The sequence below is a fragment of the Staurois parvus genome, unplaced genomic scaffold, assembly GCF_062004578.1.
Source record: "Staurois parvus isolate SC_StPar_1 unplaced genomic scaffold, SC_StPar_1.0 ptg000553l, whole genome shotgun sequence".
NCBI lineage: Eukaryota > Metazoa > Chordata > Amphibia > Anura > Ranidae > Staurois > Staurois parvus.
The window spans coordinates 965,888-993,405 of record NW_028318349.1 but is presented as its reverse complement, the minus strand read 5'-3'; the positions used below and the strand labels follow the sequence as shown (position 1 = coordinate 993,405).

At 45.2% G+C, this 27,518-nt stretch overlaps 2 protein-coding genes across 3 annotated transcripts in view; one reads left to right on the top strand and one right to left on the bottom strand.

Moving 5' to 3' along the window:
• The window catches only part of NUBPL (NUBP iron-sulfur cluster assembly factor, mitochondrial), a 54,221-nt gene extending 53,384 nt beyond the window's left edge, over positions 1-837 (bottom strand). Inside the window, exon 1 of the mRNA XM_089691191.1 lies at positions 678-837. Coding sequence (XP_089547317.1) covers positions 678-776 — 99 coding nt within the window. The 5' untranslated portion in view covers positions 777-837. The remainder of the gene's footprint in view (positions 1-677) is intronic.
• DTD2 (D-aminoacyl-tRNA deacylase 2) lies at positions 769-27,267 on the top strand. Of its 2 annotated transcripts, none has more exons than XM_089691192.1 (4): positions 769-915; positions 15,648-15,758; positions 19,947-20,016; positions 26,706-27,267. In XM_089691192.1, exons 1-4 carry the CDS (start codon positions 829-831, stop codon positions 27,044-27,046), a joined length of 609 nt encoding a protein of 202 aa, XP_089547318.1. In that variant the 5' UTR covers positions 769-828; the 3' UTR covers positions 27,047-27,267. The 2 variants fall into 2 exon arrangements, with proteins under 2 accessions (XP_089547318.1, XP_089547319.1); XM_089691193.1 differs by having other exon boundaries at positions 770-915; positions 26,721-27,267.
• The last annotated feature ends 251 nt before the right edge of the window (positions 27,268-27,518 follow it).

Sequence of the window (27,518 nt, the reverse complement as noted above, 5' to 3'; positions counted from 1 at the left end):
TACCACTTTCAGCACCAAAAATCTGAAATAATCATACCGCTAGGGAGGTTAAAGTAACGCAGCGCCGTAATGCAAAAAATGGCCTGGTCAGGAAGGGGGGTAAATCCTCAGGAGAGCAAGTAGTTAAACTACTGAGCCAAGTCTACTTCTCCGTTTGTGGTACATTGATGGAATGGGTTGTCAACTACAGATCGATTATTACTATTGGAAGAGATCGATCTGAAAAGAAAGGATCATTTATTAGAGTGTGTATCATGGTAATTAGTGCGTTGCAAATAAATGGCACTGCAATGCGCTAATACCTGTAGCATGTGTCACCACGATGCCGAGGAAAAGTGTGAAGAAGCCTTACAGAGGGCGAATCCCACTAACGGGACACAGGCAGCCATATAAACTGACAGAGGATCTAACCCATCAACACTCCAAAACTTAAAAAGAAAACAAACTTTCCCTGCACTTCTGTTTTAACATTGACAATCACATATTAACCGATCTCAATGCAGCATGCAAAGCATGTCATGGGACCACAGGCCAGCACAGAAAAGGGGACATCTCCAGGGACAGATCTTCCAGCCAGGGACTGTCCTTCACAATCTGGATGGGTTGGCCTCCCTGCCTGCATGAAACACGTGCTCAGCCCTGTGGCGCCATTACAAGTCTGCTGGAATGTTACCTACCGAGGACAGGGAGGCCACACCGGCGGTCACATACCGTCCTAGCTGCAGTAACCTCCGGGACCTCAGAGTCCCCTGTATCAGGCCTTTGACAGCGGCCATTTCCGTCTCTTAGCAACGCGTGCTCAGTCCTCTATGCGTTCCATTAAATTTCATGGCGGAAGTCTGCGTTCCAAGCCTCTTTCTTTTCTGTCCAATCAGGAGGAGAAGAGTGGAAGCACCGGGAGGCGTTGCATGGACGGTGAGTAGTAGAAGACACGGAAATGTGCATAGAGAGGGATTGTACTGGTCCTGGACCACCACTGTCTGCATGAGCATGCGTTCTAGGGGCAGTCATGATGCTTTGAATTAAATGGCTCATCTAATAATTATTACTTCTATTGCCCAGAGTTCAGGTCCTATGGGTTTACTGAGGCGAAGAGACCTGAGCGCTGTGCAGTCATTCTGTGATAGGACCATGAATGCTGGTTTTAGGCAACTGTCCATGTTTATGTGCTGAGTGCACCCCAGGGTTGTCACCTCATCCCTTTACACCTGAACACATTATTACACGGGTTCTGTGGCTGATTACAGCGGAGGTCCACCCAACCGCTTATTTGCCTCCTCCCCCCCTCCACTGCCATGTTTGGCACCTTTTGGGGGGTGCGGATACTTGTTTTTGATAGGTACCCTCCCCCACTTCCGGCTCAGTTCGGTCAGCCGGGAGTTCGGCCCCTCCACACCAGAATTGCACATTTCTTTGCGATCTCTGTGTGTTCCTCTGCATTGTGATTTGGAAGCCAATATGTTTCAATGGGCTGAAAATTGCACTGGACTGCACAAAAAGTAGTGCATGTACTTCTGAGAAAAAAGCATTGCACCAAATCACATGGTACTGCGGTACCATGTGATCTGATGCCTGCAAAACACACTGCATTTCCAATCTGTGTTTTGGGTGCCAATAGCAATGTATTGGCATCCACAGCAGATTGCAAAGACAGCGCGTTTCAAACACGGTAATTATTTTAAGCAACAGACGGCATGGATTCATGAAAGACAGAAGTTGTCAAACAAATCTGATTTCTTTTTATGAGGAGGTGAACAAAACCTTGGACAGAGGGGTGGCTGTGGATGTGGTATACTGGGACAGAGGGGTGGATGTGGTATACTTGGACAGAGAGGTGGCTGTGGACGTGGTATACTTGGACAGAGGGGTGGCTGTGGACGTGGTATACTTGGACAGAGGGGTGGCTGTGGATGTGATATACTTGGACAGAGGGGTGGCTGTGGACGTGGTATACTTGGACAGAGGGGTGGATGTGATATACTTGGACAGAGGGGTGGCTGTGGACGTGGAATACTTGGACAGAGGGGTGGCTGTGGACGTGGAATACTTGGACAGAGGGGTGACGGTGGACGTGGAATACTTGGACAGAGGGGTGGTGGTGGTGGACGTGGAATACTTGGACAGAGGGGTGGTGGTGGTGGACGTGGTATACTTGGACAGAGAGGTGGCGGTGGACGTGGTATACTTGGACAGAGGGGTAGCGGTGGACGTGGTATACTTGGACAGAGGGGTAGTGGTGGACGTGGTATACTTGGACAGAGGGGTGGCTGTGGACGTGGTATACTTGGACGGAGGGGTGGCTGTGGACGTGGTATACTTGGTCGGAGGGGTGGCGGTGGATGTGGTATACTTGGAAGGAAGAGTGGCTGTGGACGTGGTATACTTGGACAGAGGGGTGATTGTGGACGTGATATACTTGGATAGAGGGGTGGATGTAGTATACTTGGACAGAGGGGTGGCTGTGGACGTGGTGTACTTGGACAGGGGGGTGGCTGTGGACGTGGTATACTTGGACAGGGGGGTGGCTGTGGACGTGGTATACTTGGACAGAGGGGTGGACGTGGTATACTTGGACAGAGGGGTGGACGCGGTATACTTGGACAGAGGGGTGGACGCGGTATACTTGGACAGAGGGGTGGACGCGGTATACTTGGACAGAGGGGTGGACGTGGTATACTTTGACAGAGGGGTGGACGTGGTATACTTGGACAGAGGGGTGGACGTGGTATACTTGGACAGAGGGGTGGATGTGGATGTGGTATACTTGGACAGAGGGGTGGACATGGTATACTTGGACAGAGGGGTGGCGGTGGATGTGGTATACTTGGACTGAGGGGTGGCGGTGGACGTGGTATACTTGGACTGAGGGGTGGCGGTGGACGTGGTATACTTGGACTGAGGGGTGGCGGTGGACGTGGTATACTTGGACAGAGGGGTGGTGGTGGACGTGGTATACTTGGACTGAGGGGTGGCGGTGGACGTGGTATACTTGGACGGAGGGGTGGTTGTGGACGTGGTATACTTGGACTGAGGGGTGGCGGTGGACGTGGTATACTTGGACAGAGGGGTGGACGTGGTATACTTGGACAGACGGGTGGCAGTGGACGTGGTATACTTGGACTGAGGGGTGGCGGTGGACGTGGTATACTTGGACAGAGGGGTGGTGGTGGACGTGGTATACTTGGACAGAGGGGTGGCGTGGACGTGGTATACTTGGACAGAGGGGTGGACGCGGTATACTTGGACAGAGGGGTGGACGCGGTATACTTGGACAGAGGGGTGGACGTGGTATACTTGGACAGAGGGGTGGACGTGGTATACTTGGACAGAGGGGTGGACGTGGTATACTTGGACAGAGGGGTGGACGTGGTATACTTGGACAGAGGGGTGGACGTGGTATACTTGGACAGAGTGGTGGACGTGGATGTGGTATACTTGGACAGAGGGGTGGACATGGTATACTTGGACAGAGGGGTGGCGGTGGATGTGGTATACTTGGACTGAGGGGTGGCGGTGGACGTGGTATACTTGGACTGAGGGGTGGCGGTGGACGTGGTATACTTGGACAGAGGGGTGGTGGTGGACGTGGTATACTTGGACTGAGGGGTGGCGGTGGACATGGTATACTTGGACGGAGGGGTGGTTGTGGACGTGGTATACTTGGACTGAGGGGTGGCGGTGGACGTGGTATACTTGGACAGAGGGGTGGACGTGGTATACTTGGACAGACAGGTGGCAGTGGACGTGGTATACTTGGACTGAGGGGTGGTGGTGGACGTGGTATACTTGGACAGAGGGGTGGTGGTGGACGTGGTATACTTGGACAGAGGGGTGGCGGTGGACGTGGTATACTTGGATTCTGCAAAAGTGTTTGACACAGTTCCCCACACACGGTTAACCTCCCTGGCGGTATGATTATTTCAGATTTTTGGTGCTGAAAGCGGTACCATTTTTTTGCATGGAAATATGTATTTTTTTTATTGTAGGCTGTAATTTTTAGGAAAAACTCACTGAAATCTGTCCGAACAAGAGTCTAGTAAACATCCCGGGGATGATAAAATTTGAAACACAAAATCATAAATTATAATTTAATAAATAATCATAAAAATAACATAAAAATAATAAAAAATTTAATTCAATAATATAATCAAACCAAAAACACTGAAATGTGAAATAGAGCGCCAAGTTCGCACATTGCTGAGCTCAGTCGCAAAATCGTTTTCAGTGTCTGATGAGGAATTTCCCCTACGAATCATTATCACTCAATTCTGCAAGTGGTTCTGATTTACTATCGCTGTTCTCTAGCTGATCTAAACCGCTTTTGACCTAAAGGGACACTTTTTGGACGCCATGGACATTTCTCAGTTTCCAGGCAGAAAGAACAGACAAAATGCAGGCAGAGCGCAGGACAAAGCATTAGGGACAAAATGTATGTGAAATTGGTTGAGACAGCAATGTTTTACTATGTAAAATGTAAAAAAAAAAAAATGACATTTTTTAAAATTTTTAAATTTCCCGCCGCCGCCGCCGGCGGCGCCCGTACTTCCCGATGTCACAGGGACAGGACACAGAAGCCGGATGCCGGCATCGGCCGGAGGAGATGGCCGGGGACGCTGCAGGGGACACATCGTGGGAGCGCAGGGTAAGGTAAGTGAAGAACACATGCCGGAGCAGTGCCGCAGGGTAAGCCCGAGTGTAGCTCGGGGTTACCGCTTTTGGTACTGAAATGTTACCCCGAGCTACACTCGGGAATACCACTAAGGAGGTTAACGTGTAAGGTAAAGTCTACAGGCTTGGAAAAATCCGTATGTAAATGGATAGAAAACTGGCTCATAGATGGTATTCAGAGAGTAGTGGTTAATGATTCATACTCTGAATGGTCTGGGGTTGTCAGTGGTGCACCCCAAGGTTCAGTGTTGGGACCCTTACTTTTTATTATATTTATAAACGATATAGGGTCTGGAATTATAAATCCCATTTCAGACTTTGCAGATAACACCGAGCTGTGCAGTGGAATAACGTCCTTACAGGATGTCTCCAATTTACAAGCCGACCTCAATGCACTGTGTAATTGGGCAACTATGTGGCAAATGAGGTTTAATGTTGATAAATGTAAGGTTCTGCACTTGGGGGGCTAAGAATATGCATTCATCATACATACTAGGGGGGGTACAACTGGGGGAATCAATGGTGGAGAAGGATCTGGTAGATCACAAGCTTAATAATGGCATGCAATGCCAAGCTGCAGTTTCTAATAAAGCGATCAAAATCCTCTCTTGTATTAAAAGAGGTATAGACTCCAGAGAGAGATATCATATTACCCCGGTACAAATCATTAGTTAACCCTCATCTGGAATATGCAGTTCAGTTTTGGGCACCAATTCACAAAAAGAACATTGGGGAACTGGAGAAAGTACAGAGAAGGGCAACCAAACTGATAAGAGGCATGGAGGAGATCAGCTATGAGAAAAGATTGGAGGAACTGAATTTATTCTCTCTTGAGAAGAGGAGATTAAGGGGGGATATGATCAACATGTATAAATACATCAGTGGTTCATATAGTGAACTTGGTGTAGAGCTATTCACCCTGAGGTCATCACAGAGGACAAGGGGGCACTCTTTACGTCTGGAGGAAAATAAATGTAATCTCCAAATACGGAAAGGTTTCTTTACAGTAAGAGAGAAAATTCCTGGCTCAACTTGCCAACCAGCCTACAAACAAACCGAATTAACCTGTCTAACAGTATGCGTTAAAAACAGGAATTTAGTTAGCACACAGTTATTACCTTTTGTACCACCAGCCCCTCCCTCTTAGATTGTAGGGCCCTCCTAACCCTCTTGTATTGAACTGTATCGTTGTGGTATTGTCCCCATTTATATTGTAAAGCGCTGAGCAAACTGTTGCCGCTATATAAATCCTGTATTATATTAATAATGAGTTTAGTTAGTGAAACTAAAGCAGCTGATTCTCACCTCAGCTCCAACAATATGATGTCCGCTAGGTTCCATGCCACCATCATTTTATCCCCGGCTTTAACTCTTTTGTGTACCCTGACAGCAGAGTTTGTCCTGTCGCCTCTCCTGCTTTTCTATTCCCTCTCACTAATCTATCCTTGTTTGGCACAGCTTGTGTTATTGCTGTTGTTTTCTATCACTTTAGTAGCAGTAAATCCTAAAGGGTAACTCCCCTTTTGTTGGAAAAAAATTGCAAATAAAAATTTTATAGTATATACAATTGCCACTCAAGTCATATTGTAATTGAACGTTATTAAAAAGTACCTTTCCTTTTCAATCTGGAGCACTGTAATTTGCTGTAACATGCAATGTAATATGGCAACTTGGAGGTGTTCTGTACACAGATGGTGTACAGAATATGCTTTTTTGAGTCACCCTGGCAGCAGAGTTTGTCCTGTCACCTCTCCTGCTTTTCTGTTCTCTCTCTCCAATCTGTCCTTCCTTGGCACAGCCTGTGTTATTCCTGTTGCTTTCTATCCCTTTAGTAACAATAAATCTTAAAGGGTAACTCCACTTTTGTTGGGAAAAAATAGCAAATAAACAAAAATAATATAGCATATACAATTGTGACTCAAGGTATATTGTAATGAAATGTTATTAAAAAGTACCTTTCCTTTTCAATCTTCAGCACTGTAATTTGCGGTAACATGCAGTGCAATATGGCAACCTGGAGGTGTTCCGTACACAGATGGTGTATAGAATACCCCCCAGAAATGTATTTTCCTGCTTGTGGGGTTGGCTTACTGATTTTCCCAGAAGTCTGCACTAAGATACAAGTAAGATTTTAGGCATTCCCTGCAACAAAAATGTATTTTTGGTGAGATACTTCCAAAGGGAAAGCACATCTAAAGGGAAGCAGACCCTGCCACTTTCTTCATTAGAACCCTTCAAGTGCAGCAGCTGATTAATAATTATAAATCACTCCCATTCACATTCATTTTGCACATGGACACAGACAAACAAACTGCTATTTATTCAGATTAACAAGAAGTAAGAATCTGCAGCAAAGTTTCTTAAAATCCTTGCAATGTACATTGATCACCCGGAAGGGAATGTTTTTTTTTCCCCAACATAAGTGGAGTTACTTTTAACCACTAGCCTACACTTATAACCCCTTCTTGCCCAGGCCAATTTACAGCTTTCATTGCTGTCACACTTTGAATGACAATTGCGCGGTCATGCAACACTGTACCCATATGACATTTTTATCATTTTTTTGTGACAGTTGGAGCTTTATTTTGGTGGTATTTAATCACCACTGGGTTTTTTATTTTTTCTCCAACAAACCAAAAATTTTGTAAATAAGTGATTTTTCTTCTTCACTGATGTGCGCTAATGAAGCTGCAGTGATGGGAACTGATAGCCTGCACTAATGGACTCTGATAGGTGGCACTGATGGGCACTGATGAGGAGGCACTGGTAGGTGGCACTGATGGGCATTGACAGGCATCACTGATGGGCATTGAAAGGCAGCACTGATATATGGCACTGACTGGCACTGTTAGGTGGCACTGACTGGCACTGTTAGCCGGCACTGATAGGCAGCACTGATGGGCACTGATAGGCGGCACTGACTGGCACTGATAGGTGGCACTGATAGGTGGCACTGATTGGCGGCAATGATAGGTGGCACTGACTGGCACTGATGAGTGACACTGAAAGGCAGCTCAGATGGGCACTGATATGTGGCATTGATGTGCACTGGTAGGCACTGATATGTGGCGTTGATGTGGCACTGATGGGCACTGGCAGGTGGCATAGATGAGCATTGAGAGCTGGCAATGATGGACACTGACAGGTCACACTGCTGGGGCTACACTGATCATCAGTGCCTTGATGATCAGTGTACATGTCCCCTCCGAGGAATGCCGATTACCGGCTCTCCTCTCCTCTCGAGGTGTCAGCGTGACAGCTTGTGAGGAGTGAAATGTCGATAACCGGCATTTCCCTGTTTACATGCGATCAGCTGTGATTGGACACAGCTGATCACATGACCGAGCCAACATCTTCGGCTCTTTCCGTGGATCGGTGATCCTCTGTGTCCAAGGGACACAGCGTATCGCAGCTCGCCGCGCTGCACGCCCCCAGAGCCACGCATGCACGGTGAGAATGGGAGGACGTCATATGACGTTCTCCCAGAACGAGAGAACCGCCTTGCGTCCATCATTGGACTATATGGCGGGCGGGAGGCGGTTAAAGATTAATCGGCACATTGCAAAGAATACAGGACAACTGAGTGTGTCCAGAGCAGGATGAGATTGTATTACTGGATTTTAAACGGTATATGCAGTTATTTTTAATGTTTTACATAGCTGTTTCTGCAAAAGGGGCCAGCCTGAAGTGATCTATCAGGATTTTCTGACTAAAGTTCCACTTTAAAATGTATGGGAACTTAAAAAAAAAAAAGAGCAGAACTACACTTCCCTCCCCTCTTTTGATGCATGTCTGTAAGTTGCCTTGGTAGTGTTGTCTTCATCTGATCTTCTTCTCAGTTTGGGATCTTCAGCCATCTTGATTGGCCGTGGCAAGATTTTGTAAGCTGTTATGCATACATGGGAGTTCATTCACTCCGACATACTCCAAAATTGTACACTACACTGTGCATGTCAGGAATGGACTGGCCAGCAATAGTGGGACTCACCTGCCTTATGAGCTGCAGTACCAGGGCTGGCCAGCGGGTGCTCCCAGCAATCAGAGACTCAACCTTGCAGCCAGTCAAACACCTGGAACTAATTATACTGGTGTATTTAAGGGACATTCAGACCTGCAGACTCTGCCTTGGTGTGTGCTTTTCCTGGGTCCTGTATCTTGTAAACCTGCGTTCCTGGTCCTGTTCCTGTTCCTGTCTTGTTGCTGACCCTGCTTGATTCTGACCTCTGCTGACTTCTCCTGTTCTGATCCCTGGCCATCCCTCTGCCTGACCCTCTGTACCACGCTGCCCGCTACCTGCTGAACCTGGCCTGTGACCCCGACCATTCTCCGCTTGCTCCCCCTGTACCTACCTGCCCGATTGATATTAACCCGGCCTGCCTGATGACGCTTGCATTGTATGTACTGTTATCTGTGGGTGGTTGGTTTGGTTTGTTTGCACTGTGTTATGTTTTAGTATTGCACTGCGTTTATGTTAGTATTGTTAGTGTTAATAAATTATATTGTTTATAACATATCTGAAGTCTGCGTTTCCCTGCGTCAGTCACATACCTCTGGTCACACCCGGGAGCCCTGACATTGGCCCTGAGGCCAATCCTGACCAGAAGTGGCTGCACAGGGAAGCCATCTTGGTTTGTTGATGGGAAGGATGGATCTGGATGAGGTTGCTTATTTATATCTGCTAGTGTTTGATGACAGAGAGTATGCTTATCAAACTCTGAAGGAGTATCCCCGGGATGAACTGCTAGAATGTATACGGCTCGCTCATGTTCTAGTAGATCAGGGCACAGAATTCTCTGAGGTGCAGCCATTGATTCAGGTTTGTGCGGAGTTGGTTTCATCTGGTACCCCCGAATGCAGGGATGAATTTTTGCCGCCATTTAGTGATGACCAGGTAGAGTCCCTGGTGTGGTTATTAGAGGATGATGTGGATTGCTTCTTGGAGCATTATGCTGCATGTTCACCACAGATACTAAGAGATTGTATAAACGCAGTGCAGTCTTTAGTCAGACAGGCTTTGTGTAAGCTCAGCTTTGTTCAACCCATACTGCAGACATGGACAGATTTGTTGCACCCAGCCTCAGTCAGCCTACAAAAACCCAGTCCTGCTTCTAATCTATCTCCTCAAAGCTCTATTCCTGCATTCCCAACAGCTCCTCCTGCCCTGCTATCTACCGCATGTCAGTACCCTGTTCCCACTCGCTGCACCTATCCTGCCTTTAACCCTGTAAAAGAGCCCTCCGTAGCAACTGCTCCCTCCCCTGTTCCATCCTCCAGCTCTTCTCTGTCTCCAGCTGCTCCATTCGTTTGCAGACCTGCGTTTACTTGCAGTGCTCCAGTAGTTAAAACCAGAAAAAAGCGAAAATTCTTTCCAACCAGTACCATCCTGCCAGTATCCAAACCGGTGAACCTGCCTTCCGTGGTTCAGCCTGAAGCCTCTACTCAGCCTGAAGCCTCTACTCGGCCTGAAGCCTCTACTCGGCCTGAATCCTCTACTCAGCCTGATGCCTGTACGCAGCCTGATCCCTCTATTCGGCCTGAAGCCTCTACTCGGCCTGAAGCCTCTACTCGGCCTGAAGCCTCTACTCGGCCTGATGCCTCTACTCGGCCGGATGCCTGCATTCAGCCTGATGCCTCTACCCAGCATGATGAACTGTTCCAGCCTGACGATCCTATTAGGCCAGTTGACTCGATGCCCGCTGTTGATCCAGATGATCCGGTACCTGATCCGGTGCCCGCTGTCGAGCCAGACAATCCGGTACCTGATGACCCGGTGCCCGCTGTCATGCCAGTTGACTCAGAGCCTGCTGTCGTGCCTGGTGACTTGGTGCCCACTGCCTTGCCAGATGACGCGGTGCCCGCTGGCGAGCTAAATGGCCTGGTGACCCAGTGCCCGCTGTCATGCCTGGTGACTCGATGCCCGCTGTTGAGCCAGACGATCCAATGCCTGGTGACCCGGTGCCCACTGCCTTGCCAGATGACGCGGTGCCCGCTGGCAAGCCAAATGACCTGATGCCTGGTGACCCAGTGCCCGCTGTCATACCTGGTGACCCGATGCCCGCTGTCGAGCCAGACAATCCGGTACCTGATGACCCGGTGCCCGCTGTCGTGCCAATTGAGTCAGAGCCCACTGTCGTGCCTGGTGATTCGGTGCCCGCAGCCTTGCCAGACGACTCGGTGCCCGCAGCCTTGCCAGACGACTCGGTGCCCGCAGCCTTGCCAGACGACTCGGTGCCCGCAGCCTTGCCAGACGACTCGGTGCCCGCAGCCTTGCCAGACGACTCGGTGCCCGCTGTTCCGCCAGTTAACTCGATGCCCGCTGTTCCGCCAGTTGACTCGGTGCCCGCAGTCTTGCCAGACGACTCGGTGCCCGCTGTTCCGCCAGTTGACTCGGTGCCCGCAGCCTTGCCAGACGACTCGGTGCCCGCAGCCTTGCCAGACAACCGGTGCCCGCTGTTCCGCCAGTTAACTCGATGCCCGCTGTTCCGCCAGTTGACTCGGTGCCCGCAGTCTTGCCAGACGACTCGGTGCCCGCTGTTCCGCCAGTTGACTCGGTGCCCGCAGCCTTGCCAGACGACTCGGTGCCCGCAGCCTTGCCAGACGACTCGGTGCCCGCAGCCTTGCCAGACGACTCGGTGCCCACTGTTCCGCCAGACGACTTGGTGCCCGCAGCCTTGCCAGACGACTTGGTGCCCGCAGTCTTGCCAGACGACTCGGTGCCCACTGTCGTGCCTGGTGACTCGGTGACCGCTGCTCCGCCTGGGGGCCCGAGACCTGGCGCTCCGCTTGGGGGTCCGGCGCCCGCCACTCCGCCTGGGGGTCCGGCGCCCGCCGCTCCGCCTGGGGGTCCGGCGCCCGCCGCTCCGCCTGGGGGTCCGGCGCCCGCCGCTCCGCCTGGGGGTCCGGCGCCCGCCGCTCCGCCTGGGGGTCCGGCGCCCGCCGCTCCGCCTGGGGGCCTGAGACCTGTCGCTCCGCCTGGGGGCCTGAGACCTGTCGCTCCGCCTGGGGGCCTGAGACCTGTCGCTCCGCCTGGGGGCCTGAGACCTGTCGCTCCGCCTGGGGGCCCGGCGCCCGCCGCTCCGCCTGGGGGTCCGGCGCCCGCCGCTCCGCCTGGGGGTCCGGCGCCCCCCGCCCGGTGGCCCGGTGCCCGCCGCCCCGCCCGGTGGCCTGGTGCCTGCCGCCCCGCCCGGTGGCCCGGTGCCTGCTGCTTCGCCTTGTAATCCGATGTGCCTCTGCCCGGAGTCCAGCCCGATGTGCCTCTGCCCGGAGTCCAGCCCGATGTGCCTCTGCCCGGAGTCCAGCCCGATGTGCCTCTGCCCGGAGTCCAGCCCGATGTGCCTCTGCCCGGAGTCCAGCCCGATGTGCCTCTGCCCGGAGTCCAGCCCGATGTGCCTCTGCCCGGAGTCCAGCCCGATGTGCCTCTGCCCGGAGTCCAGCCCGATGTGCCTCTGCCCGGAGTCCAGCCCGATGTGCCTCTGCCCGGAGTCCAGCCCGATGTGCCTCTGCCCGGAGTCCAGCCCGATGTGCCTCTGCCCGGTGTGCCTCTGCCCGGAGTCCTGTCCGGTGTGCCTCTGCCCGGAGTCCTGCCCGGTGTGCCGCTGCCCGGAGTCCTGCCCGGTGTGCCAGTCTTTGATATCCCGCCAGTTACCAGACCCGGGCGGTGGAACATTTTGCCCAGCTAGGACTGTTTGGAGCGTCCTGAGGCCGCTCCTTGAGGGGGGGGTACTGTCAGGAATGGACTGGCCAGCAATAGTGGGACTCACCTGCCTTATGAGCTGCAGTACCAGGGCTGGCCAGCGGGTGCTCCCAGCAATCAGAGACTCAACCTTGCAGCCAGTCAAACACCTGGAACTAATTATACTGGTGTATTTAAGGGACATTCAGACCTGCAGACTCTGCCTTGGTGTGTGCTTTTCCTGGGCCCTGTATCTTGTAAACCTGCGTTCCTGTTCCTGTTCCTGTTCCTGTCTTGTTGCTGACCCTGCTTGATTCTGACTTCTCCTGTTCTGATCCCTGGCTTGTGACCCTGACCATCCCTCTGCCTGACCCTCTGTACCACCCTCTGTACCCTCTGTCCCATGCATACATGGGAGTTCATTCACTCCGACATACTCCAAAATTGTACACTACACTGTGCATGTCAGGAATGGACTGGCCAGCAATAGTGGGACTCACCTGCCTTATGAGCTGCAGTACCAGGGCTGGCCAGCGGGTGCTCCCAGCAATCAGAGACTCAACCTTGCAGCCAGTCAAACACCTGGAACTAATTATACTGGTGTATTTAAGGGACATTCAGACCTGCAGACTCTGCCTTGGTGTGTGCTTTTCCTGGGTCCTGTATCTTGTAAACCTGCGTTCCTGTTCCTGTTCCTGTCTTGTTGCTGACCCTGCTTGATTCTGACCTCTGCTGACTTCTCCTGTTCTGATCCCTGGCTTGTGACCCTGACCATCCCTCTGCCTGACCCTCTGTACCACGCTGCCCGCTACCTGCTGAACCTGGCCTGTGACCCCGACCATTCTCCGCTTGCTCCCCCTGTACCTACCTGCCCGATTGATATTAACCCGGCCTGCCTGATGACGCTTGCATTGTATGTACTGTTATCTGTGGGTGGTTGGTTTGGTTTGTTTGCACTGTGTTATGTTTTAGTATTGCACTGCGTTTATGTTAGTATTGTTAGTGTTAATAAATTATATTGTTTATAACATATCTGAAGTCTGCGTTTCCCTGCGTCAGTCACATACCTCTGGTCACACCCGGGAGCCCTGACAGTGCATGTGAACATGCAGGTTAAAAGAAGCCTTTATTGCAGAAGAGACATAGGGATTGAATTACTAAAAGCAAATAGACTATGCACTTTGCAAGTGCAGTTGCACTTATTTTCCTTAGTAAATGTAAATGTCGTACAGCTTCACTTTGTAAAAAATACTCAATCGGGTGCAAGGAAAAAAAAAACATTTTTGCTTGCACATGACTGGATAATGGAAATCGGCAGAGCTTTACCCCATTTACTGAGCTCTGGGGAAAATGAGTGCAACCGCACTTGCAAAGTGCACAGTCTAGTTGTCTTTACAAAATCCACCCCATGGTATGTCTCTTCTGCAATAGAAATATCTACATATCTCCTTGTTTGTAAGCTCTTATGAGCAGGGCCCTCTGTTTCCTCTTGTACCAAATTGTATTGTAACTGTTATGTATACCTTCATTTTGAAAAGCGCTGCGCAAATTGTTGGCGCTTTATAATAATAATAATAATAATAAATGTCTGCTTTAAATTCATTGTTAACTCCTTTTTCATCTTAAAGTGGTTCTAAAGGCAGAAGATTTTTTACCTTATTGCATTCTATGCATTTAGGTAAAAAAACCTTCTGGGTGCAGCTCCCCCCTCAACCCCCCCAATACTTCCCTGAGCCCTATCTCGATCCAGAGATGTGCATGAGAGCCCCGGATCTCCTAATGCTCTCTTTCATTGCCTCACACAGCAGTGGGAGCCATTGGCTCCTTCTGCTGTTAATCAAAGCCAGTGAGCCAATGAGGATTGCGGCTCAGGAGCAAGCCTGCTCGAGTGCCCCCATAGCAAGAGGCTTGTTCTTGGGGGCGCTTGGTAGGAGGGAGGAGCCAGGAGCGCTGGCTGGGGACCCAATATGAAGAGGATCAGGGCTGCTTTGTGCAAAACCATTACACAGAGCAGGTATGATATGTTTGTTATATTTTTTTAATTACAACCTTTAGAATCACTTAATGTGTGTATCTAATGTGGCTGCCAAAAACTGAACCTCTAACTTGCCAGTCTCCAGAGTTCTGCCCACTTTCCTCTTCTTTACTGACCATGCTACTTGGGGTTTTAGACCTGAGGTAGCAGTGACAGACATGTTCTGTAAACTTTCTTAATGAACAGCAGGACGAGGGTTAAGGACATGGATAAGGGATAATATTTGGGAAAAATGGAAGGGGGGTGTTGGCACGTTGGCATTTCTTTGTTTTGTATTTTATTTTCATATTATCATTGTCATCCAATAATACTACAGTGGTGTGATTGTATAGAATATAACTATTGGGCTGACAGCCTCTGCAAAACAAAGGGCCTCTACAGTCACCTTGGGTTGTAATAGGTACAAGTCAATGTGAAATTGAAGGAACTCCATATCATAATATTCAAGTCCAAGTTTATTCTAATGAGAAATTGTTTGTAAAGCTTGTAAGGGTTGATGGAACTTTGTGGTTAGGACAAGGACAATAATCACATTCGCACTGGCCACATACTGCAGAACAGACCAATCTCCTACTCTTAGCACGGTTACTACAGAACTGTTATATCACATGACCGTTTTGCATTAATCTCATAAAAAGGTATTTGTACACAAATGAATAAAACAAACAGTTTAAGCTCATTTTAAAGCATGCAGTAGAAATGTTCTAGTTAATTGGCAATGACTTCACCTATACTTTAAAGTGGTTGTAAACCTCAGACATGAAATATGAACAAAGCATATCCCTTTATAATGTGTACTTGTCTCCATCCAGAGCACTAAGTATAATTACTGTCTGCTGCCTCCTTCCTCTACTATCTGCATGAGTCACTTCTGACAAGTTTTCCTGACAACAAGAGAAAAATGGTGACGGGAGGGCATAGTATGTGAGTGATAACCTCAGCCCTGTTCCTGTGTATTGTGTGGAGGGGGATGTGTCCTTTCCCTCCAATTTGCTCCCAGAGCTCTTCTTACTGAGTGTAACTTCAGCTCTCCGCCCCCTGCTTTTCAGAGCTGAAAGATTCTGTTTAAATTCTGTACTTTGAATGGATGTAGGGGAAAGACAGCTGTAGATAAACAGATACAACCTATGTAGGAGGATTTGTTTCAACCCTGTGTATTATCTAAGGCCAGTCACTTCACTAGGTATATGTATGGGGTTACAACCACTTTAAAGCTTTGTGAATTGAGCCCAGTGTATTTGTATTTTATTTCATTGTTTTGTTTTGTTGCAGATGGCAACGATTGACAGGGAGGTAACTGCCCGTGTTGTCCTCCAACAGTGTTTACATGCTAAGCTGCAGGTTAAACCTCCAGATGAAGACTCTGAGGCCGAATGGACAGAGGTAAGAAACCTGTGTACATATTAAATCCCAACTCTAATGTCTTAGTTTTAGAGCATTGACGAGTTATAGCCTCTGTTGGGTTTTTTATTGTCATCTCTGTCCCTGCTTGGGAGATTTCCCCTCATTTCCTGTCAGGGTAACAAGTGATGAGAGCGTTGTTCTGTAATGAAGACAAAGACAAAAACACATTTTAGTAGATATGAGTTTGGACACCTGATAATGTCATTGATGTCTGCACCTGTTCCTTTGACCAACACATTTCTCACTTTTTGTGCAGGGGTCAAAAGGGAAGGGAAGAGAGGGCAAATGTTTCCAAATGGGTCATGGAATGAAATAAAATCCTGAAATAGAAGTTTTCAGAAAAAAATTGTATGGGGAACCCACCACCAGCTACAGAATCACTCCTTCCTACAAACCTGTCTATAATATATATTTTACAAGATTTTATTTTACAATTGATGATGATTGCTGATGCCAAGTTAACTCCAATAAAAAAAAAACGACAGAGGTACTTGAATCAGTAAGTTAGAATACTAAAGTTGCTGGGTTTTTTTTAGTATGTCTTGGTTTTCATAATACCTAGCAGGGGGGTGATGCATTAACTTCCTGCTGATTGCAAAAGTGAAAGAACACACCCCTACAACACACCCTTTAGCTATGGATGTTCCAGCAAGGGAGATGGCCACTGGACAGTGTAAACTTTAGCTATGCAGTTTGCCCATCAGCTGCTTGATTACATGCTATTATACCTGATTATGGTACAGCAATCTAGCATCTGATGGCGTAAAGAAAATGAATACAGGTGGGGATCTCTGAAATGATTCTAAAGTATTTATGAGTACTAAATATACAAAGAATTTTAAAGAATCAGCATAGAATCACTGAGAACTGAAACATACATCGTTACATAGTTAATCTGGCTGAAAAAAAAAGACAAAAGTCCTTTCAGTTCAGCCATTTAAAAAATAAAAAAAAAAAGTTATCCTACACCCACAGTTTATCCAGAGGAAGGCAAAAAACCCAACAAAGAATGACCAAATTTGCTCCCGCAGGGGAAAAAATGCTTCCCTGATCCCCTGAGAGGCAATCAGATATTCCCTGGATCAACTTTACCTATAAATGTTAGTATCCAGTTATATTCTGTGTATCCAAGAAAGAATCCAGGACTTTTTTAAAGGAATCCACTGAGCTGGCCAGAACCAACTCTTGAGGGAGTCTATTCCACATTTTCACAGCTCTCACTGTGAAGAAACCTTTCCATGTTTGGAGATTACATTTCTTTTCCTCCAGACGTAAAGAGCGCCCCCTTGTCCTCTGTGATGACCTCAGGGTGAATAGCTCTACACCGAGTTCACTATATGAACCACTGATGTATTTATACATATTGATCATATCCCCCCTTAATCTCCTCTTTAGAGAGAATAAATTCAGTTCCTCTAATCTTTCCTCATAGCTGATCTCCTCCATGCCTCTTATCAGTTTGGTTGCCCTTCTCTGTATTTTCTCCATTTCCCCAATGTTCTTTTTGTGAATTTGTGCCCAAAACTGAACTGCATATTCCAGATGAGGTGTTACTAATGATTTGTACAGAGGTGATATGATATCTCTCTCTCTGGAGTCTATACCCCTTTTAATACTAGAGAGGATTTTGCTTGCTTTAGAAACCGCACCTTGGCATTGCATGCCATTATTAAGCTTGTGATCTACCAGAACTCCCAGATCCTTCTCCACCATTGATTCCCCCAGTTGTACCCCCCCCAGTATGTATGATTCATGCATATTCTTAGCCCCCAAGTGCAGAACCTTACATTTATCAACATTAAACCTCATTTGCCACATAGTTGCCCAATTAAACAGTGCATTGAGGTCGGCTTGTAAGTTGGAGACATCCTGTAAGGACGTTATTCCACTGCACAGCTCGGTGTTATCTGCAAAGACTGAAATGGGATTTTTAATTCCAGACCCTATATTGCTTATAAATATATTAAAAAGTAAGGGTACCAACACTGAACCTTGGGGTACACCACTGACAACCCTAGACCGTTCAGAGTATGAATCATTAACCACTACTCTCTGAATACCATTTTTTAGCCAGTTTTCTATCCATTTACATACAGATTTTTCCAAGCCTACTTTATTCACCTTTATTCTGTTTAAATATTTTTGGATCATATCAATTGTGAGCCATTGTGGATCATCTGGGGCTGTGCCAATACCATACCCATTATTGATAAGAGCTCCCCCATGCTCCTTAGTATACACAGAACTGAAGAAAGTATTTAATAAATTTGCCTTCTCTTTGTCCCCAGTCACCCACTCTAGATTATTTTGTAAAGGGCCTACATGCTCGGACCTTTTTACTATTAATATATTTAAAGAATTTTTTGGGGTTGGTCCTGCTATCTTTTGCAGTCTGTCATACTTTTTAAATTTTTGCGGTCTTTATTACTTTATAACTTGAAACATGTAATTTTTAGTTTTTTTTCACTTTATTTACAGTTTAAAACTTATTTGCATAGTTCACAACTGCACAGCAGTAGAAAGTCCAGTTGCGTTAGCTACTGCAGAACGTCTTGTATGACGGGGCTAATTAATGTGTGTGTATGTTGTGTATGTGTAGCTGCTTTTAGTTTATGGTCTGGTTCAAACCTATTCAGTTTACTCTTGATCCATTTTTGCAATGCTTTTTGCATTTTGTGTTCCGTTTTTGGACATGAGCTTTGCTGTGTTTTTACTGCATTTTGCATTTTTTCAGCTTTTTTTTTGTTTTTGTTTTTGTTGAAGGGGAAATGTTTTTGTTGCTGGGCAGAATAAAAACGCTGCAAAAATGCACTACATGAGTTTAAGCAGCGTCTCCATTGAACCCTGTTGTAGCAAAGACGCTGCTACACATCGGCTGAAAAACGCATAAATATGAACATGTCCAATAGGAAACCACGTTAAATGGTCTGTGGTAACCTGTGGTCGTTAAATGGTAATGTGTTTCTGCAAAAAAGCAAAAAAAAAAAAAACATATTGGTGTGAACCAGGCCTACTATAATCACTTCAGAGTTTGTTTATTAAACTTGTAGGAAATAAATACAACTGTTACTGATAATAGCAAAGGATCTGAGCTTCTTGTGAATTAAAGTAGATAAGAAACCCTAATTGTTTGCTAAAAAGCAGTGTACCATAAACTATTACCATTTTTTTTACTAATGCTGTTTTCACCATCATTTTAGCATTACAGTGCTGCTGATCTCCTGTGGCCTCTTTGCAGCTACTTAGTCTGTATATGCACCCACTCCAGCAATAGCTGCATGGCATTTCCCAGGGCCGAGTTTCTGATTGAGGAACACTGAACATCAACATGGCTGCTTATAGTCTGCACTGAAAGTGGCTGTGACAGGGTGACAATGTAGGAGAGCATTTGAAAAAAATGGACAGAGCATTGTCATCCTATGATATGAAGTGCATGAGCAAAGATCTTCAAGCAGGATCACAGGATATTCTTTTAAAGCTGCAGATTTTGAAAAAGTTTAAAATTACTTTTGTTTTTAAGGTGGAACTGAACACACAAAAAAAATTGCCAACAGACAGGCTCTTTATTGCAGAAGAGACATGCCAGTGTCATGTCTCTACTGCAATAAAATAAACATACCTCAAAATTCAAAGAAGTGCAGCGCTTAAGATAAGTTCCATCAATAAATATATAAAAGTTCAACGAATAGCAATAGACCCTTATAAGGCAGGTACCTCGGTACTTCAAATGCTGGTATAAACAGCCGACCAAAATAGCAGAAATGCGCACTCACCGGAAGCGCATATTAACAGAGCATGTAGTAATAAATGATAGGTGGTGGGCTGCCTCTCTGATCATCAAGCCTTGGAGAGTAGTGAGAATCATGTCTCTACTGCAATAAAATAAACATACCTGTCCGAGCCCTCTGCAGAATGTACATAGAGCTGTGCATACGCAGCTCGGTTTATGTTTCTGGCACAGTGCCAGTTTGCCAAGATGAATGATGTCATCCTGCACCAGCCAATCAAGACAGCTGAAAACTGACACCCGGAAAAATGTGGCGAGGGACCTTGCAGGCGCCGGACCGTTGGAGCATAGATGAGTATTTGTACTTTTAATTCCACTTTAATGAGAGCAGACTGCATAGCTAAATATTAGTTGAATGGCCTCTACTTTTATCTTTGCAGATACAAAGGGGTATGGTAATCTATCTGTGCTTTTTTAAAGGATCAACTAAAGATGTCATTCCAAAAATGGGTACGTAAACCTGGAATTGTTTTATTTAGCAGCAAATAAATAAAGACATTTTTTGTTGACTCATTTTAGTTTCCGTATGGTTCTAAAGGAACTTTTTCCATGTTTCTATTTCTGTTTGTGTCCCTGCTGGGAATATTCACATTTTCAGTTAGCTCGAGTCACTGTTGTCACAAGGACCGAAAGTGAGAGAATATCTAAAAATTTTGAGTTGCCATTGGAACAGAAACAAAGAGGAAAGCTTCCAGTGGGGACACTCATTACAGTCACTTGTTGATATCTCCTGGACAGGAATTGAAGGGGAAATCTTCCCAATGTGATTTAGATAATAAGAGATTGAAAAATTTTAATTAATCCCTACGCTATCTAAAACAAAAAATGGCCATACATACACTTTAATGTACAGTGGGGATCGAAAGTTTGGGCACCCCAGCTAAAAATTTGTATTAATGTGCATAAAGAAGCCAAGGAAAGATGGAAAAATCTCCAAAAGGCATCAAATTACAGATTAGACATTCTTATATGTCAACAAAAGTTAGATTTTATTTCCATCATTTACACTTTCAAAATAACAGAAAACAAAAAAATGGCGTCTGCAAAAGTTTGGGCACCCTGCAGAATTTATAGCATGCACTGCCCCCTTTGCCAAGCTGAGACCTGCCAGTGTCATGGATTGTTCTCAATCATCGTCTGGGAAGACCAGGTGATGTCAATCTCAAAGGTTTTAAATGCCCAGACTCATCTGACCTTGCCCCAACAATCAGCACCATGGGTTCTTCTAAGCAGTTGTCTAGAAAACTGAAACTTAAAATATTTGACGCTCACAAAGCTGGAGAAGGCTATAAGAAGATAGCAAAGCGTTTTCAGATGTCAATATCCTCTGTTCGGAATGTAATTAAGAAATGGCAGTCATCAGGAACAGTGGAAGTTAAAGCAAGATCTGGAAGAACAAGAAAAATATCAGACAGAACAGCTCGCAGGATTGTGAGAAAAACAATTCAAAACCCACATTTGACTGCACGATCCCTCCAGAAAGATCTGGCAGACACTGGAGTTGTGGTACACTATTCCACTATAAAGAGATACTTGTACAAATATGGTCTTCATGGAAGAGTCATCAGAAGAAAACCTCTTCTACGTCCTCACCACAAAAATCATCGTTTGAACTTTGCAAATGAACATATAGTTAAGCCTGATGCATTTTGGAAACAAGTTCTGTGGACCGATGAGGTTAAAATTGAACTTTTTGGCTGGAATGAGCAACGGTACGTTTGGAGAAGAAGGGGCACAGAATTTAATGAAAAGAACCTCTGTCCAACTGTTAAGCATGGGGTTGGATCAATCATTCTTTGGGGTTGTGTTGCAGCCAGTGGCACAGGGAACATCTCACGAGTAGAAGGAAAAATGGATTCAATAAAATTTCAGCAAATTTTGGATGGTAACTTGATGCCATCTGTGAAAAAGCTGAAGTTAAAGAAAGGATGGCTTCTACAAATGGATAATGATCCTAAACACACCTCGAAATCCACGGGGGATTACACCAAGAGGCATAAACTGAAGGTTTTGCCATGGCCTTCACAATCTCCTGACCTCAACATAATTGAAAATCTATGGATAGACCTTAAAAGAGCAGTGCGTGACAGACAGCCCAGAAATCTCAAAGAACTGGAAGACTTTTGTAAGGAAGAATGGGCAAAGATACCTCAAACAAGAATTGAAAGACTCTTGGCTGGCTACAAAAAGCGGTTATAAGCTGTGATACTTGCCAAAGGGGGCAGTACAAGATATTAACTCTGCAGGGTGCCCAAACTTTTGCAGACAACATTTGTTTGTTTTCTGTTATTTTGAAAGTGTAAATGATGGAAATAAAATCTAACTTTTGTTGACATATAAGAATGTCTAATCTGTAATTTGATGCCTTTTGGAGATTTTTCCATCTTTCCTTGGCTTCTTTATGCACATTAATACAAATTTTTAGCTGGGGTGCCCAAACTTTCGATCCCCACTGTATATGGGGCAGCTGCAGATTCTAACAAAGTTTGTTGAGGTTGCAAAACTATGTCTGGATGCTGTAAACCTCCCCCACTAAGCCAATGCTGGGAGCGTGTACGGAGCCTCCATTCCTGCAACCATTCGTGTTCAGGGACTGGTGGCTAGCTTAGATGCCAAAGGCATTCGGATCAGTCCAGCACATCTATGGCAACCCTTAGTTTGCTGCTATAAGAGTCAGAATAGGTTATAGCAGGATGCTTTCAGGTCACTGGGCAGTAACTGAGCTCAGCTTCCATACAGCCTCATATACCAAGTCAGTCCTACTCCATCGCTAGCATGTTTGGTTAAACTAATTATAACAATTTTCCTTTTTGGTTGTAGATAGCCTGCTTGTGTGCAGCTCTTTTTAGAGTGGTTGTAAACCCTTACCTACCCAGTGAAATGATTGGCCTCATGTGATAAACCGAGACAAAAGAAATCCTCCATAAGTTGTACCTGTTTATCTGTAGTTTCTTTTCTTTGCATCCATTCAAAATGCAGAATTTACCCAGGATTTCTCAGCTCTAAAAAACAGGGGGTGGGAAACTGAAGTTACACTCAATGAGGAGAGCACTAAGAGCTGATTGGAGGGAAGGGACACACCCACTTTCATACAGCACACAGGAACAGAGCTGAGACTGTCAATCTACTGGAGCTCCCTCCCCTGTCACCATTTTTCTCTTGGTGTCAGAAAAAGTTGTCAGAAGTGGTTCATGTTGATAGCAGAGGAATGAAGCAGCAGACAGAAATGGCACCTAGTGCCCTGGATAGAGACAAGTACACACTAAAGAGGGATAAGCTTTGTTCATATTTCATGTCTGAGGTTTACAACCACTTTGGTTAAAGAGAACTTGTCTAATAGCAAATCACTTGCGTAATTAGGCTCTGATGGAAGCATTTACTGATTGATAGTGCATGTTAATTTTGAGAGAGTGAAAAGACACCCGCTAATACATAGTATGGTACATGAGTTTGGGAATAGGTGCTTCCATCAGTGTCTTCAACTTTAGTCCTAATAAAAAGCTGCACATGCAGGACGCAGGTGTGGGACTGCTGAGTGTGTTGTAGCATAATCAATGCTCATTCCAATTGGGAAAGCCATGAGCACCCAGTTGAGCTCTGCATTTTATTGAACTGGTGATTGTACAACTTGGAAAACTGCATCAGTTTACTATCTCTTTACTTCATTAACTTATTTTTAGGATTTTATTGTCTACTTATCTTTCGATGGTTAGCAGCATTACCCACTGTGGGAAAAAATGTATAATTAAAACCCTGCTGTGGGGACTGAATGCCTTGCTTCCTTCCAGTCTAAGTGGGACTGTAGTATCTGAATGCTGCACTGCCTAGTTAGATATTCATCAATACATTAGGATGCCTTACATGTATAGTTACATAGTTAGTCTGGCTGAAAAAAGACAAAAGTCCATCCAGTTCAACCATTAAAAAAATAAAAATTATAATCCTACACCCTCAGTTGATCCAGAGGAAGGCAAAAAAACCCAGCAAAGCACGATCCAATTTGCTCCTGCAGAAAAACAAATTACTTCCTGATCCCCCAAGAAGCAATTGGATATTCCCTGGATCAACTTTACCTATAAACATTAGTATCCAGTTATATTCTGTGTATCTAAGAAAGAATCCAGCAATCCACTGAGCTGGTCAGAACCAACTCTTGAGGGAGTCTATTCTACATTCTCACAGCTCTCACTGTGAAGAAACCTTTCCGTATTTGGAGATTAAATTTCATTTCCTCCAGATGTAAAAAGTGCCCCCTTGTCCTCTGTGATGACCTCAGGGTCATTAACTCTACACCGAGTTCACTATATGAACCACTGATGTATTTATACATGTTGATCATATCCTCCCTTAATCTCCTCTTCTCAAGAGAGAATAAATTCGGTTCCTTTAATCTTTCCTCATAGCTGAGCTCCTCCATGTAGTGTCATCATGTGTAAAAAGTATGATGTCTGTTATCTGTTGCTGTCCTAAGTTAATATGGTTTTGCATTTTGCTGTATGTATGCTGGGTTTTTTGTGCGACACCATGGGTTATAATCGTCTAGTGCAGGGGTGGGCAACTGTGGCTTTCCAGCTGTTGTAGAACTACAAGTTCCATGAGGCATTGAAAAACTGACAGTTACAAGCAGGACTCCCAAAGGCAGAGGCATGATGGGACTTGTAGTTCACCAAGAGCTGGAGGGCCACAGTTGCCCACCCCTGGTCTATGGCCAATAGGCTCATAAGAAATGCCTCAAACTCTGCAGTGTGGTGTTCCCACAAATTGCTTAGGGTGACATTTTTGCAGTTTGTCATTTCCTTTAGACAAAGTTGTCTATTTTTATGGAGGGTTAAGGGGTATTTATGTGTATCCCATGCTAGGTAACACAAGCCAACTCAATACAAATTTCAAATGATTAAATGTGACAGCAGCATTCACTGATATTGCACACATTGCACGGTGGACTTTTTACAGTTTACACAGTCATATAATTGCTCATAGGCTGCTTGCATCCTGCATGTGCAGCTTTTTATCAGGATCAAAGTTTAATACTCTGGCCCTTCTTCTTCCTTTTTGTGCTGGTAATTAACCTTAGCTGCTAGGACCGCACCAGTTTAGTGAGTAGGCAGAAATGATAGTTTATTTACATCCCAATTTTTATATTACTTTTATTATTACTTAGCTTCCATCAGTGTCACCTTTAATTACAAATAAAATAGGATAGCCTTAAACTGATCTTAATAATTTAAGACAAACCGGGACTACCTCTCATATAACATATGCCAAAGGCAAAACCAGGATCCCCTTGGGTATGTGAGTACTGAAACCATGTACATTCTTTCATATATGAAAATTGTATGTTTTTTAAACTTTAAGACATGTAATATATATACAGTGGGGATCGAAAGTTTGGGCACCCCAGCTAAAAATTTGTATTAATGTGCATAAAGAAGCCAAGGAAATATGGAAAAATCTCCAAAAGGCATCAAATTACAGATTAGACATTCTTATAATATGTCAACAAAAGTTAGATTTTATTTCCATCATTTACACTTTCAAAATAACAGAAAACAAAAAAATGGCGTCTGCAAAAGTTTGGGCACCCTGCAGAGTTAATATCTTGTACTGCCCCCTTTGGCAAGTATCACAGCTTGTAAACGCTTTTTGTAGCCAGCCAAGAGTCTTTCAATTCTTGTTTGAGGTATCTTTGCCCATTCTTCCTTACAAAAGTCTTCCAGTTCTTTGAGATTTCTGGGCTGTCTGTCACGCACTGCTCTTTTAAGGTCTATCCATAGATTTTCAATTATGTTGAGGTCAGGAGATTGTGAAGGCCATGGCAAAACCTTCAGTTTATGCCTCTTGATGTAATCCCCCGTGGATTTCGAGGTGTTTAGGATCATTATCCATTTGTAGAAGCCATCCTCTCTTTAACTTCAGCTTTTTCACAGATGGCATCAAGTTACCATCCAAAATTTGCTGAAATTTTATTGAATCCATTTTTCCTTCTACTCGTGAGATGTTCCCTGTGCCACTGGCTGCAACACAACCCCAAAGCATGATTGATCCAACCCCATGCTTAACAGTTGGACAGAGGTTCTTTTCATTAAATTCTGTGCCCCTTCTTCTCCAAACGTACCGTTGCTCATTCCAGCCAAAAAGTTCAATTTTAACCTCATCGGTCCACAGAACTTGTTTCCAAAATGCTTCAGGCTTGTCTATATGTTCATTTGCAAAGTTCAAACGATGATTTTTGTGGTGAGGACGTAGAAGAGGTTTTCTTCTGATGACTCTTCCATGAAGACCATATTTGTACAAGTATCTCTTTATAGTGGAATAGTGTACCACAACTCCAGTGTCTGCCAGATCTTTCTGGAGGGATCGTGCAGTCAAACGTGGGTTTTGAATTGTTTTTCTCACAATCCTGCGAGCTGTTCTGTCTGATATTTTTCTTGGTCTTCCAGATCTTGCTTTAACTTCCACTGTTCCTGATGACTGCCATTTCTTAATTACATTCCGAACAGAGGATATTGACAGCTGAAAACGCTTTGCTATCTTCTTATAGCCTTCTCCAGCTTTGTGAGCGTCAACTATTTTAAGTTTCAGTTTTCTAGACAACTGCTTAGAAGAACCCACGGTGCTGATTGTTGGGGCAAGGTCAGATGAGTCTGGGCATTTAAAACCTTTGAGATTGACATCATCTGGTCTTCCCAGACGATGATTGAGAACAATCCATGACCCTGGCAAGTCTCAGCTTTGCAAAGGGGGCAGTGCATGCTATAAATTCTGCAGGGTGCCCAAACTTTTGCAGACGCCATTTTTTTGTTTTCTGTTATTTTGAAAGTGTAAATGATGGAAATAAAATCTAACTTTTGTTGACATATTATAAGAATGTCTAATCTGTAATTTGATGCCTTTTGGAGATTTTTCCATCTTTCCTTGGCTTCTTTATGCACATTAATACAAATTTTTATCTGGGGTGCCCAAACTTTCGATCCCCACTGTATATGGTGCTGCGCTGTGTATTATATTTATTCAGCCTTGTGTTCATAATTGGAAGCACAGCACCATATATACAGTACTGTGTATGCACATTGAAAATGCTTATGTGCTTGCAGCTTGATTGCAGTTGATGCAAAAACTTCTTTTATTTGTATTCAAAGTTGTGTCTTTTTCAGTGAGCTCCGTGCTGAATGTAAAATTGAGTGAAACAGACAGTGGGAAGCATGTATCAGTCGTTGAACTTCCAGGAGACATTCTGATTGTCCCACAGGCAACTCTTGGAGGAAAGTCAAAGGGCCGATGTATGCAGTACCATTCAAATGCAGGCAAGGAGCTTGGTATGGAATTATACGCACAGTTCATTTCTCAGTGTCAGAAAGAATTGGAATCTCACCCTAGTTGGGTGGAAGCTGGTGCTGTGCTACGTCATGGAACATATGGAAACAGACAAGTTTTGCAGCTCAACACTAATGGACCTTACACACACTTACTGGAATTCTGAACTCTCGTGACTTCTTATACTGGGAATAGGGTTGCAGTTCTCCTTCTTATTACCTCCGGTGTTAAGTGTAAAAGTAAATTTATAAAAAAAATTACTTTCTCTGAGTTTATCAGTCTGCTACAAGCAAACATTTATGTGATCTTACAACTTTATCTGTGACACTCCCTAAGCTCCAATTCCAGGGTCTTCTATGGTTAATAATAAAGCACTAATTTACTTTACTTGACAACTCTTTATCATTTTCTAAGTGTCATACAGTACATGTAAATACATTACAAAGAACCCAGTGTTAAACGGGTGCATGGTGGGCATTCAGTGTTGCAGAAATTCTCTTCAATTGATGTGACTGGAATACTTGACTTGCTACACACTGGCACTCAGTGAGGTGTTTGCATTATGCAGTATTGTATTATATCATTTAATTTTAATGCATCATAGAAAATGACCTACAGGCCAGTGACTGGATAGGTGA